At 42.6% G+C, this 13,508-nt stretch overlaps 1 protein-coding gene across 4 annotated transcripts in view; it reads right to left on the bottom strand.

The window, feature by feature from the left end:
- LOC139412201 (formin-2-like) overlaps positions 1 to 13,508 on the bottom strand; it is a 58,090-nt gene that overhangs the window by 33,891 nt on the left and 10,691 nt on the right. For 3 of the 4 annotated variants that reach the window (XM_071159022.1, XM_071159038.1, XM_071159030.1), the window contains 3 exons: positions 12,372 to 13,168; positions 11,062 to 11,206; positions 259 to 346 (listed from right to left, as the gene is read on the bottom strand). In XM_071159022.1, the coding sequence (XP_071015123.1) occupies positions 259 to 346; positions 11,062 to 11,206; positions 12,372 to 13,168 (1,030 nt within the window). The remainder of the gene's footprint in view (positions 1 to 258; positions 347 to 11,061; positions 11,207 to 12,371; positions 13,169 to 13,508) is intronic. The other variant, XM_071159046.1, reaches the window with a different exon arrangement.

Raw genomic sequence — 13,508 nt, 5'->3', positions numbered from 1 at the left:
AGTAAACCAAATGAAAGATGGAAACACACAGAGAGAAAGAGAATACCACATCCTTCCTACTTGAAAGTCTAGTGATAACTCAATAATGAGGCATCTCACTTGAGGCAATAACACACATGAATTATGACTAGATCCATCAGAAGTCTAGCGAGTTCAATGCTTTGTCCGAACGAACTTGAATTTAGGTAACTACAGAGCGGGCGTAGCCGGTTGCAATAACATCATTATGCTGTGTTGAGGTGGAACATCACCACTCACCATTCTGAATGTCCTTCATGTCCAAGTGGATGCTGGACATGAGGATCCCCACATTCTGAGATCGCTTGGTGTTCAAAAGCTTCACCACCTGAGAGAGAGAGAGAGCGAGAGAGCGAGAGTGAGAGAGAGAGAGAGCGAGAGAGAGAGAGAAAGAGCGAGAGAGAGAGAGAGCGAGAGGGAGAGAGCGAGAGTGAGAGCGAGAGCGAGAGAGAGCGAGAGGGAGAGAGAGAGAGAGAGAGAGAGAGAGAGAGAGAGAGAGAGAGCGAGAGTGAGAGCGAGAGAGCGAGAGAGAGAGAACAGAGAACTTTTGAATTTAGTATTTATTACTCTTCCTGGGGTCCAAACAGAAATACATGAATACATCATAGTAAAACAACAGACTACATCATAAATACAACAATACATCAAGACATTGTCCATTAAAAGTAACAATGCTCAGATATTACACATTTACATTATAAAATGTACAATATTACAATGTGTGGGTGTGTGTAGTGTGTGTGTTAGAGTGTGTGTGTGTGTTAGAGTGTGTCTCTTCACAGTCTGTGATGTTCCATGAGGTACTGTTTTATCTGGGGTTTTTTTATCTGATTTTACTGCTAGCTTGAGTTGAGGTGGAAGAGAGATCCCTGTAGTTGTGGCTCTATATAAAATAAGTCCAAAAGAGGCCAGAACTGAGGCTCAATGTCCCGTTATCATTTCCTTTTATGGGAAGAGCACTGTTGCCAATTCACCCACAAACATTATGCAAATAATAAACCGGATTAAAGTGATTGAACATTTCCCCTTCTTGTTCAGTTCTCCACATCCATCATATTTTCAATGGGAGGATCCAGAATGCGTAGATCTTAGATCTCGACTTATCACTTCAACCCGTTACAGTGATAATAGAGTTCATATGGAGATCAGTAGGGAAGGCCCACTAAGTGTACAGTAGTGTACGTCCACTGTGTTCTTTTCTCTGTAATTGTTTGTTTATCAAATGAAGTTTTTCACAAACCACAAAATGCATTAAAGGCCTGTGCGTATCAATGGCGAGACTTCACTATTTAAAAGTAAAATGTCACAACAACAATGTGAGAATAGATTGGCACATCACAAATACAGTACCAGTCAAAGGTTTGGACACACCTACTCATTCAAGGGTTTTTCTTTATTTTTACTATTTTCTACATTTTAGAATAAAAGTGAAGACATCAAAACTATGAAATAACACCATTTGTCTTGATGACAGCTTTGCACACTCTTGGCATTCTCTTAACCAGCTTCACCTGGAATGCTTTTCCAACAGTCTTGAAGGAGTTCCCACATATGCTGAGCACTTGTTTTCTGCTCTTCCCTCACTCCGTGGTCCAACTCATCCCAAACCATCTCAATTGGGTTGAGGTCGGGTGATTGTGGAAGCCAGGTCATCTGATGCAACACTCTATCACTCTCCTTCTTGGTCAAATAGCCCTTACACAGCCTGGAGGTGTATTGGGTCATTGAATTGCTGAAAAACAAATGATAGTCCCACTAAGCGCAAACCAGATGTGATGGTGTATTGCTGCAGAATGCAGTGGTGGCCATGCTGGTTAAGTGTGCCTTGAACTCTAAATAAATCACAGACAGTGTCACCAGCAAAGCACCCCCACGCCATCACACCTCCTCCTCCATGCTTCATGGTGGGAACCACACATGAGCAGATCATCCATTCACGTTCTCTGGTTCTTGTTTGGAACCAAAAATCTCATATTTGGACTCATCGGACCAGATTTCCACCGGTCTAATGTCCATTGCTCATGTTTCTTGGCACAAGCAAGTCTCCTCTTATTATTGATGTCCTTTAGTAGTGGTTTCTTGCAGCAATTCGACCATGAAGGCCTGATTCACACAGTCTCCTCTGAACAGTTGATGTTGACATGTGTCTGTTAATTGAACTCTGTGAAGCATTTATTTAGGTTGCAATTTCTGAGGCTGGTAACTCTAATTAATTTATCCTCTGCAGCAGAGGTAACTCTGGGACTTCCTTTGTTGTGGCGGTACTCATAAGAGCTAGTTTCATCATAGCGCTTGATGGTTTTTGCGACTGCACTTGAAGAAAGTGCAGTTTCAAAGTTCTTGAAAGTTTCTAGATTGACTGATCTTCCTGTTTTTAAAGTAATGATGGACTGTTGTTTCTCTTTGCTTATTTGAGCTGTTCTTGCCATAATATGGACTTGTCATTTACCAAATAGGGCTGTCTTCTGTATACCACCCCTACCTTGTCACAAGACAACTGATTGGCTCAAACGCATTAAGAAGGAAATACATTCAACAAATTAACATTTAAGAAGGCACACCTGTTACTTGAAATGCACTCCATGAAGCTGGTTGAGAGAATGCCAAGAATGTGCGAAGCTGTCGTCAAGGCAAAGGATGGCTACTTGGAAGAATCTCAAATATAGTTTTTATTTGTTTAATCCTTTTTTGGTTACTACATGAATCCATATGTATTATTTCATAGTTTTGATGTATTCACAATTATTCTACATTGTAGAAAATAGTAAAAATAAAGAAAAACCCTTGAATGAGTACTGTAGGTGTGTCCAAACCTTTGACTGGTACTGTATATTAAAGATGTTTTTCTGTCAATATCAAATCATTTCTGGGTAACAATTAACACTTTATTTGGATAGTCCAGAAAGTTGGTCTGTAGATGCTCTAAAGATGGTCATACTATCAACAACTATTGATCTTGTTATAAGCAACTGCATGCTAAGGTTACAGTTAGGGTTAGAATAAGGGTTAGGTTAAGGGTTAAGGTTGGGGTTAGAATAAGGGTTAGGGTAAGGGTTAAGGTTAGGGTTAGAATAAGGGTTAGGGTAAGGGTTAAGGTTAGGGTTAGGATAAGGGTTAAGGTTAGGGCTAGGGTTAGTAGATAGTTTAAATATTACTGATAGTCTGTACAGAGTCTGTAGAGCATCTATTGATGGACTATCCAATTAAAGTGTTACCCAATGTACCTTACTGTGATTGTTTTCAATTAAAATGGTCAAAAACGAACAAAAATATCTTCTTAACAAAGAGCAATTTCTCAAGGAAGAATTTTGCTGGGACTGTCTGTGAGTGGTCTGAGTGGGGAGGGAAAAACGCAAAACTAGCTGTAATCGGCAGAGAGGCTTGGACCTCTCTTTCTTATTCAGGCAGTCTTTTCAAATAGCTTTTACAATAAAAGGGCATTATCACCCATTTCTAAATTTCACACTAGGCTGTTATGGAAATGTATTTTCATATAACACAGGAAATCCCATTTTTGAGTGCACTGGGCCTTTAAAACCTGTTGTGACTAGGGGGCACTATTTTCATTTTTGGAAAAATAACGTACCCAAAGTAAACGGGATATTTTGTTAGGACAAGATGCTAGAATATGCATATAATTGACAGCGTAGGATAGAAAACACTCTAAAGTTTCCAAAACTGTAAAAATATTGTCTGTGAGTAAAACAGAACTGATATTGCAGGCGAAAGCCTGAGAAAAATCCAATCAGGAAATGCCTCGTGTTTTGAAAGCTTTGCATTACAATGCGACCCTATTGAGCAGTGAATGGGCTATCAACCAGATTACTTTTTCTACGTATTCCCCAAGGTGTCTACAGCATTGTGACGTAGTTTTACGCATTTATGTTGAAGAATACCCGTAAGTGGCTACATTGTGTAAGTGGTCACCTGATGGCTCTCAGAGTGACTCTCGCATAAAATACAGAGGTAGCCAGTTTTCCAATCTACTGAAAAACCAATTGTCCCGGTGGATATATTATCGAATAGATATTTGAAAAACACCTTGAAGATTGATTATAAACAACGTTTGTCATGTTTCTGTCGATAATATGGAGCTAATTTGGAATATTTGTCTGCGTTTTCGTGACCGTAATTTCCGGACGATTTCTCAGCCAAACGTGAAGAACAAACGGAGCTATTTCGCCTACGAAAATAATATTTTGGGAAAAAAATGAACATTGGCTATCTAACTGGGAGTCTCGTGAGTGAAAACATCCGAAGCTCATCAAAGGTAAACAATTTAATTTGATTGCTTTTCTGATTTCCGTGACCAAGTTACCTGCTGCTAGCTGGACAAAATGCTATGCTAGGCTATCGATAAACTTACACAAATGCTTGTCTAGCTTTGGCTGTAAAGCATATTTTGAAAATCTGAGATGACAGGATGATTAACAAAAGGCTAAGCTGTGTCTCAGTATATTTCACTTGTGATTTTCATGAATAGGAATATTTTCTAGTAATATTCATGTCCATTGCGTTATGCTAATTAGTGTCAGTCGATGATTACGCTCCCGGATCCGGGATGGGGAGTCACTAGAGGTTTTGAATGACCTGCTTTAGATTGTGGAGTCTCTAAATATCGGTTCTTGAACAGATGAAAAATCTTAATTTGAGCAAGTTTGCTAAAGCAGGAAAATAATCCTGCAAGCAACAGGACATTTAAATTATTATGCGGATTATAATTAATGGACATTTTTCTAGGGGTTGATATCAAGTCTGAAATTTCAAAGTGTAAATGACAAATTCAGAAGCCTTTTTAAACCTCAAACACACTACAGGTTTCACATTTTCTGCATTGCAAGGAAGTTCTCCTGCAGCAAGGCCATCAAATTAAGATCCCACATCTGTACAAGAAATATCCATCATCATCACTATCTTTTACTATATGCCACTATATTGTGGCAAGTAAATCATACCTACATTTACAACTGCTGATCAAGTTGAAATACAGGGCCTTGCAAAAGTATTCACCCCCCTTGGCTTTTTTCCTATTTCGTTGTATTACAACCTGTAATTTAAATGGATTTTTATTTGCATTTCATGTAATGGACATACACAAAATAGTCCAAATTGGTGAAGTGAAATTAAAAAAATAACTTGTTTCAATTATTATTATTTTTTTTAAACTCCGGAAAAGTGGTGAGTGCATATGTATTCACCCCCTTTGCAATGAAGCCCCTAAATGAGATCTGGTGCAACCAATTACCTTCAGAAGTCACATAATTAATTAAATAAAGTCCACCTGTGTGCAATCTAAGTGTCACATGATCTCAGTATAGAGTGGGGCAAAAAAGTATTTAGTCAGCCACCAATTGTGCAAGTTCTCCCACTTAAAAAGATGAGAGAGGCCTGTAATTTTCATCATAGGTACAGAAACTATGACAGACAAAATGAGAAAAAAAATCCAGAAAATCACATTGTAGGATTTTTAATGAATTTATTAGCAAATTATGGTGGAAAATAAGTATTTGGTCACCTACAAACAAGCATGAGTTCTGGCTCTCACAGACCTGTAACTTCTTCTTTAAGAGGCTCCTCTGTCCTCCATTTGTTACCTGTATTAATGGAACCTGTTTGAACTTGTTATCAGTATAAAAGACACCTGTCCACAACCTCAAACAGTCACACTCCAAACTCCACTATGGCCAAGACCAAAGAGATGTCAAAGGACACCAGAAACAAAATTGTAGACCTGCACCAGGCTGGGAAGACTGAATCTGCAATAGGTAAGCAGCTTGGTTTGAAGAAATCATCTGTGGGAGCAATTATTAGGAAATGGAAGACATACAAGACCACTGATAATCTCCCTCGATCTGGGGCTCCACGCAAGATCTCACCCCGTGGGGTCAAAATGATCACAAGAACAGTGAGCAAAAATCCCAGAACCACACGGGGGGACCTAGTGAATGACCTGCAGAGAGCTGGGACCAAAGTAACAAAGCCTACCATCAGTAACACACTACGCCGCCAGGGACTCAAATCCTGCATTGCCAGACGTGTCCCCCTGCTTAAACCAGTACATGTCCAGGCCCATCTGAAGTGTTCTAGAGAGCATTTGGATGATCCAGAAGAAGATTGGGAGAATGTCATATGGTCAGATGAAACTAAAATATAACTTTTTGGTAAAAACTGTGATTTTCTGGATTTTTTTTCTAATTTTGTCTGTCATAGTTGAAGTGTACCTATGATGAAAATTACAGGCCTCTCTCATCTTTTTAAGTGGGAGAACTGTTCTGAAAGACCCCAGAGTCTGCAACACCACTAAGCAAGGGGCACCACCAAGCAAGCGGCACTATGAAGACCAAGGAGCTCTCCAAACAGGTCAGGGACAAAGTTGTGGAGAAATACAGCTCAGGGTTGGGTGATAATAAAATATCCCATGGAGCACCCATTAAATCCATTATTAAAAATGGAAAGAATATGGCACCACAACAAACCTGCCAAGAGAGGGCCACCCACCAAAACTCACAGACCAGGCAAGGGGGGCATTAATCAGATGGGCAACAAAGAGACAAAAGATAAGCTGCAAAGCTCCACAGCGGAGATTGGAGTATCTGTCCATAGGACCACTTTAAGCTGTGCACTCCACATTGAGAATCTGTGGTATGACTTAAAGATTGCTGTACACCAGCGGAACCCATCCAACTTGAAGGAGCTGGAGCAGTTTTGCCTTGAAGAATTGCCAAAAAATCCCAAATCCTTGGCAAGATGTGCCAAGCTTATAGAGACATACCCCAAGAGACTTGCAGCTGTAATTGCTGCAAAAGGTGTCTCTACAAAGTATTGACTTTGGGAGGTGAATAGTTATGCACGCTCTAGTTTTCACTTTTTTTCTCTTATTTCTTGTTTGTTTCATAATAAAACATATTTTGCATCTTCAAAGTGGTAGGCATGTTGTGTAAATCAAATAATACAAACCCCCCAAAAATCTATTTTAATTCCAGGTTGTAAGGCAACAAAATAGGAAATATGCCAAGGGGGGTGAATACTTTCGCAAGCCACTGTATATGGATAAACCAACAGCCAACAGCCTTGGTGAAACCATGGAATGTATCATGTACGGTTCACAGTAGAGTAGACCAGTGGAGGCTGCTGAAGGGAAGACGGCTCATAATAATGGCCAGAACGGAGAAAATGGAATGGCATCAAACCATGTGTTTGATGTATTTGATACCATTCCACTGATTCTGCTCCAGTCATTACCACAAGCCTGTCCTCCCCAATTAAGGTGCCACCAGCCTCCTGTAGAGTAGCCACTCCAGGTGACCACAGTCAGACTGAGAAAGCAGAGTGGCTTCTGGGTAATAAAGTGGTGTGGGGAGGGTAGCTAGTAAACCCCAGACTCAAACAGACCAATTTCATGTGCTCCAGATCACACAAACCACAACATAGAACATGGACACAGTTACATCACTGCCCTCCTCCCTCCAACACACTGTAGACGTCATAGAATGTCATTTTCAATGATAAAAGTAGTAATATATCAGTTGGCCAAGCTCCTATTGCAGGTGCATAATGGTGGTATTACACTGCAGTATAATATTGTCTGATGTGTTCATAGTGATGATCATTCTACCACATTGGATATCCTTTTTGAAGATCATTCTACCACATTTGATTTCCTTTTGACAGGATCTACAGAATAACTATTCTCCTGCAGTATATCATAACTAGTTTATCATAAACTGTTTATTAATGTACAGTTCATTATCCATTCAAAATGTTTTCCTGATGGGAACATGGTTTCAATGAAAATATTACATACAAACCATGTGCAGAAATTGAATCCTAGGTTTTAAAAGATCTTTAATTCCCGTCAATCACCGTTTGATGTTTTATTTGTGTCTCCTCCCTGTCATGAGTCAATCATTCCAGTAATACTGTGTTTTCAATGTTGGCCTACACATATTTCTACGAAACCCACAAAGCCCTGCATCACATGCCAGAAATAAACCCTGAGGGAAAATTTGTTCTTCATTAGACCATAAAAGAGAATAAATTATCACAAAACAACATTTGTTGATGTGGAAAAAGTACTCAGAGGCAGAAGAGAAACGCAGACGTCTGTTAATGTAACTAAAACTAAAGGCCTGAGTACAGTATTCTTTCTCTACAGTTTCCCATTTAACATTGAATATAACAAAGTGGGCTAGTACAATGTGAAGTAGCCAGTCCACTGAAGACACAAATCCAGTCATAACAAAGACAGAAGGTGTGAGAGGGAAGAAAGATGATAGATGATGATAACAAGGTATATCCAAATATCTAACACTTTCGACATAACGCATAAAAAATGCTTTGCAAACACTATTCCATTATTACTTTAAAAAATGTATTATTCATATCCAAGTGATGAATGAATGTTGTATGGTCGGTAGGTTGATTGAATCCAGACATAATGAGGTCTGACTGAGAGTGAGTATAAAAAGTGACTCAGCCTAGCTTTCTGCTCTTCATCAATCATCAAGTCTGTCTGTACTGAATACACAGAGGAAGTCCCTCTCACACAAGAGGGAAGAGCACACGAAAGGCTCTGTCCCAATACTCTACTAAACCCTATTTTTTATCCTAATTTCCCCTGTGACCACTTAGAGCGGAAGTGCTTGGCTAGCTAGTTCTCCACCATGGTACTTAAATCCATCAGATCAGTGGCTGTGACAGAAAAGTACAGTAAAAAGTTTGAAAGGGAAGCTATGCTAGACTATTGGATCTGAGCCACGGAGCAGCGGTCTCAGGGGAGGAATCACAGGACAGACGAGGCTGCCACAGTGTCTCCCAGTCATCAGTGTGGGTTTGCGAACCACACGCCACACACTGGCTCAGAGTTTCGCTGGGCCTGTAATCCAGGGGCAGCCAGACCTCACACCACATAATCAGTCTCTGGCTACATCACTTCCTCATGTCATTTACAGGCAGGGGATTAATGTGACAGAGAGAAGTGCAGGAAGAGACAGAGATGAGACCAAAGAGCATCACAGGGAGGAAGAGACAGGGATGGGACCAAAGAGCATCACGGGGAGGAAGAGAAAGAGATGGGACCAAAGAGCGCCAAGGGCAGGAAGAGAAAGAGATGGGACCAAAGAGCGTCAAGGGCAGGAAGAGAAAGAGATGGGACCAAAGAGCGTCAAGGGCAGGAAGAGAAAGAGATGGGACCAAAGAGAGTCAAGGGCAGGAAGAGAAAGAGATGGGACCAACGAGCATCATGGGGAGGAAGAGACAGAGATGGAACCAAAGAGAGTCAAGGGCAGGAAGAGACAGGGATGGAACCAAAGAGAGTCAAGGGCAGGAAGAGACAGGGATGGGACCAAAGAGCGTCAAGGGCAGGAAGAGAAAGAGATGGGACCAAAGAGCGTCAAGGGCAGGAAGAGAAAGAGATGGGACCAAAGAACGTCAAGGGCAGGAAGAGACAGGGATGGAACCAAAGAGCGTCAAGGGCAGGAAGAGAAAGAGATGGGACCAAAGAGCGCCAAGGGCAGGAAGAGAAAGAGATGGGACCAAAGAGCGTCAAGGGCAGGAAGAGAAAGAGATGGGACCAAAGAGCGTCAAGGGCAGGAAGAGAAAGAGATGGGACCAAAGAACGTCAAGGGCAGGAAGAGAAAGAGATGGGACCAAAGAACGTCAAGGGCAGGAAGAGACAGGGATGGGACCAAAGAGAGTCAAGGGCAGGAAGAGACAGGGAGAAGTGCAGGAAGAGACAGAGATGGAACCAAAGAGAGTCAAGGGCAGGAAGAGACAGGGATGGGACCAAAGAGCGTCAAGGGCAGGAAGAGAAAGAGATGGGACCAAAGAGCGCCAAGGGCAGGAAGAGAAAGAGATGGGACCAAAGAGCGTCAAGGGCAGGAAGAGAAAGAGATGGGACCAAAGAACGTCAAGGGCAGGAAGAGAAAGAGATGGGACCAAAGAGCGTCAAGGGCAAGAAGAGAAAGAGATGGGACCAAAGAGCGTCAAGGGCAGGAAGAGAAAGAGATGGGACCAAAGAGAGTCAAGGGCAGGAAGAGACAGGGATGGGACCAAAGAGAGTCAAGGGCAGGAAGAGACAGGGAGAAGTGCAGGAAGAGAAAGAGATGGAACCAAAGAGAGTCAAGGGCAGGAAGAGACAGGGATGGGACCAAAGAGCGTCAAGGGCAGGAAGAGAAAGAGATGGGACCAAAGAGCGTCAAGGGCAAGAAGAGAAAGAGATGGGACCAAAGAGCGTCAAGGGCAGGAAGAGAAAGAGATGGGACCAAAGAGAGTCAAGGGCAGGAAGAGAAAGAGATGGGACCAAAGAACGTCAAGGGCAGGAAGAGAAAGAGATGGGACCAAAGAACGTCAAGGGCAGGAAGAGACAGGGATGGGACCAAAGAGAGTCAAGGGCAGGAAGAGACAGGGAGAAGTGCAGGAAGAGACAGGGATGGGACCAAAGAGCGTCAAGGGCAGGAAGAGAAAGAGATGGGACCAAAGAGCGTCAAGGGCAAGAAGAGAAAGAGATGGGACCAAAGAGCGTCAAGGGCAGGAAGAGAAAGAGATGGGACCAAAGAGAGTCAAGGGCAGGAAGAGAAAGAGATGGGACCAAAGAACGTCAAGGGCAGGAAGAGAAAGAGATGGGACCAAAGAACGTCAAGGGCAGGAAGAGACAGGGATGGGACCAAAGAGAGTCAAGGGCAGGAAGAGACAGGGAGAAGTGCAGGAAGAGACAGAGATGGAACCAAAGAGAGTCAAGGGCAGGAAGAGACAGGGATGGGACCAAAGAGCGTCAAGGGCAGGAAGAGAAAGAGATGGGACCAAAGAGCGTCAAGGGCAAGAAGAGAAAGAGATGGGACCAAAGAGCGTCAAGGGCAGGAAGAGAAAGAGATGGGACCAAAGAGCGTCAAGGGCAGGAAGAGAAAGAGATGGGACCAAAGAGCGTCAAGGGCAGGAAGAGAAAGAGATGGGACCAAAGAGCGTCAAGGGGAGGAAGAGACAGAGATGGCGCCAAAGAGAGGCAAGGGCAGACAGGCAGACACAAGCTCATACAATGTACAGTACCTGTTTGGCCTTGGACTTGGTGATGGTGTCTGATATTGGCTTTTTTTTCTCCTTCACAGCACTTTTGGAAAACAAGTTGACAAACTCATCAAAATCCACTGACGGTTCCTCGATCTTCTCCCAAACCAGAGAACCACTCGCATCCCTCAGGTAGAAGAGAGAAAGATCTGCATTACATCACTTTCATTTCATCTTTATCCTGGTGATGTATACCTCAAACCTACAACTGAAAATGTATGGCATGTTATGCTTTACCGAGCCCCAGAAAGCAGGAAGACCAGCACTATAGCACCTCTTCAGACAACTGTACAGTACATTACATTTCCAATAACTATAAATAAAAACACCACTATGCATCATGCCCACTGATTATCATAAGATGGACTTATTTACACTTCACAGTACAATTTGAAGGCTATTATAAGACTAATTTACGTGTGTGGAGTCTGACCAAGTGCATCAGTACCAAACCGCCAATGTTAGGGAGAAATGAACATACATGTAGTTTAACTAGAAATGTATCTTCATTTTGCAGTAGCTTGGTGGTAGTTGAACTAAATTCAAATCTAGGTAGTGTTTTCAGTAGTTAATAACGTTTTGGCCATGTAGTGGTGTAGTTAACTACTGAAACTACACACTACTTTTATTGCAAAAAGAAAATAAAATATTTGTGAAGTAGGGAAGAATTTCCTTTGTTTTTCGGCATCAGACCTGCGTAAATCACAGTTGAAACATAGTTTTTGTGTTTAATAGGCTAAATGACACATTCTGTTAACACCTGACCCCAGAGTGATCTGTTTTTGCAATTTGTAGTCTATGACATTTCACATTTAGATATGACAATTTTTCACGAAGTAGCTTGGATGTAATGAACTACTTTTTCGAATGAGTTTTAGTTCAGGAAACTATATTTTTCTTAAGGTAGCTTTAGTGTAGCTTAACTTCTTCCAGTGTTGGTAGTTTGGGAAACTATGATTTCAGAGAAGCTTCCCCAACACTGCAAAGCACATCTCAACATCTGTTTCAACTCAAACAACATCTCACCAAACTCTTTCCCCACATCTTTCTCAGATTTTAGACTGGGCTACCATCTGTGTAGCATTGGTTTACAAGGCTGATCTTTATCTTCAGTAGAAAACCCATTCTATAGCCTCCATGAATGTCAATGATCTATCTCTATCTTTTGCATACGTTCTCTTTCATGCGTTATGTTTATGGATATCTCATATACTGTAGTTAAACAGGAAGCTTTGGATAAACATACTGTATATGTATGAACAGTCATTGGACTAAAGTGGACTAGTAATTACTTTTTAGCATGCAGCTGGATCCTGGTCCAGTAGAGAGGCTTCATGGGCTTGGGGGGCTCAATGGGTGCCTTCTGAGGGCCAGCCTCCTGGGCCATGGGGGCCATGAATCCACCGGGAGGGGGAGGAGGGCCAAATCCTGGGGGAGGTGGAGGTCCACCGCCGGGGGGTGGGGGCGGAGGAGGGGGGCCAATACCTGGTGGCGGGGGTGGAGGTGGAGGTCCAAAGCCTGGCAGGGGAGGGGGTGGAGGTGGGGGACAGGATCCACCCATACCTGGTAAAGGAGGAGGAGGGGGTGGAGGAGGAGGACCAGCCCCACCAGGGAGAGGGGGTGGGGGTGGTGGGGGCCCTCCAGAGAGCTGAGGTAGAGGAGGAAGGGGAGGAGGAGGAGGGGGTATACCTGGGGTGGGAGAAGGTGGGGGCTGGGTACCACTCTGCTGCTGCTGTTGGCAGGTACAGACAAACTCAGGTTTGTGGAGGGAGGAGGAGGAGATTGCTGGGAGAGAGGCTGAGGAGGGGATTGACCCTCCCCTGAAAGGCACTTCAAATCTAAAGGCCTCCTCCAAAGGGGATGTCTGTACGGAAACCTCAATCCTCTTCTTTCCTGCGAGGCTGATACCCCCCAAGGCCACAGTATTGTCCCCATCTCCACTCTTCTTCGAGTCGATCTCCATCTCAAGAGATGCATGCTGGATTTCCAGTGCTGCCATCTTTATCCTCAAGTCATTAATGGTCTTCTCCAGCCCTGGAATATCACTGCCATTGTCTTCTTGTGACAGATTCCCGGACTTTGACGAAATCTGTCACGAAAAAAGGATTTCAGACCACCTTTCAAGCAGAAGCAATAAAATACAGAACGTTGTGCATTTGAATATTACATAAAGGGATGTTTGAAGCCCTTTTTGATGGATGTAAACAGTCAAGCCATTAACACTTTCCAAGGAATGTGCTTTTTAAGTTGACTATTTATTATACCTTTATTTTATCAGGGAGTCATACCGAGACCATTACCCACATCCAAATACAACATGCAAGCAGAAAGAAAAAAACTGTCATAAAAAACTAACACATTCATCAACTTTCCGAATTGCCCTAGAGGTACCAGAACATCACATTTAAGAACATTTTGAAAACTGTTGC

The sequence above is a fragment of the Oncorhynchus clarkii genome, chromosome 1 (assembly GCF_045791955.1).
Source record: "Oncorhynchus clarkii lewisi isolate Uvic-CL-2024 chromosome 1, UVic_Ocla_1.0, whole genome shotgun sequence".
In the NCBI taxonomy this organism is placed as follows: Eukaryota; Metazoa; Chordata; class Actinopteri; order Salmoniformes; family Salmonidae; genus Oncorhynchus; species Oncorhynchus clarkii.
This window is presented reverse-complemented; position numbering and strand designations above follow the sequence as displayed.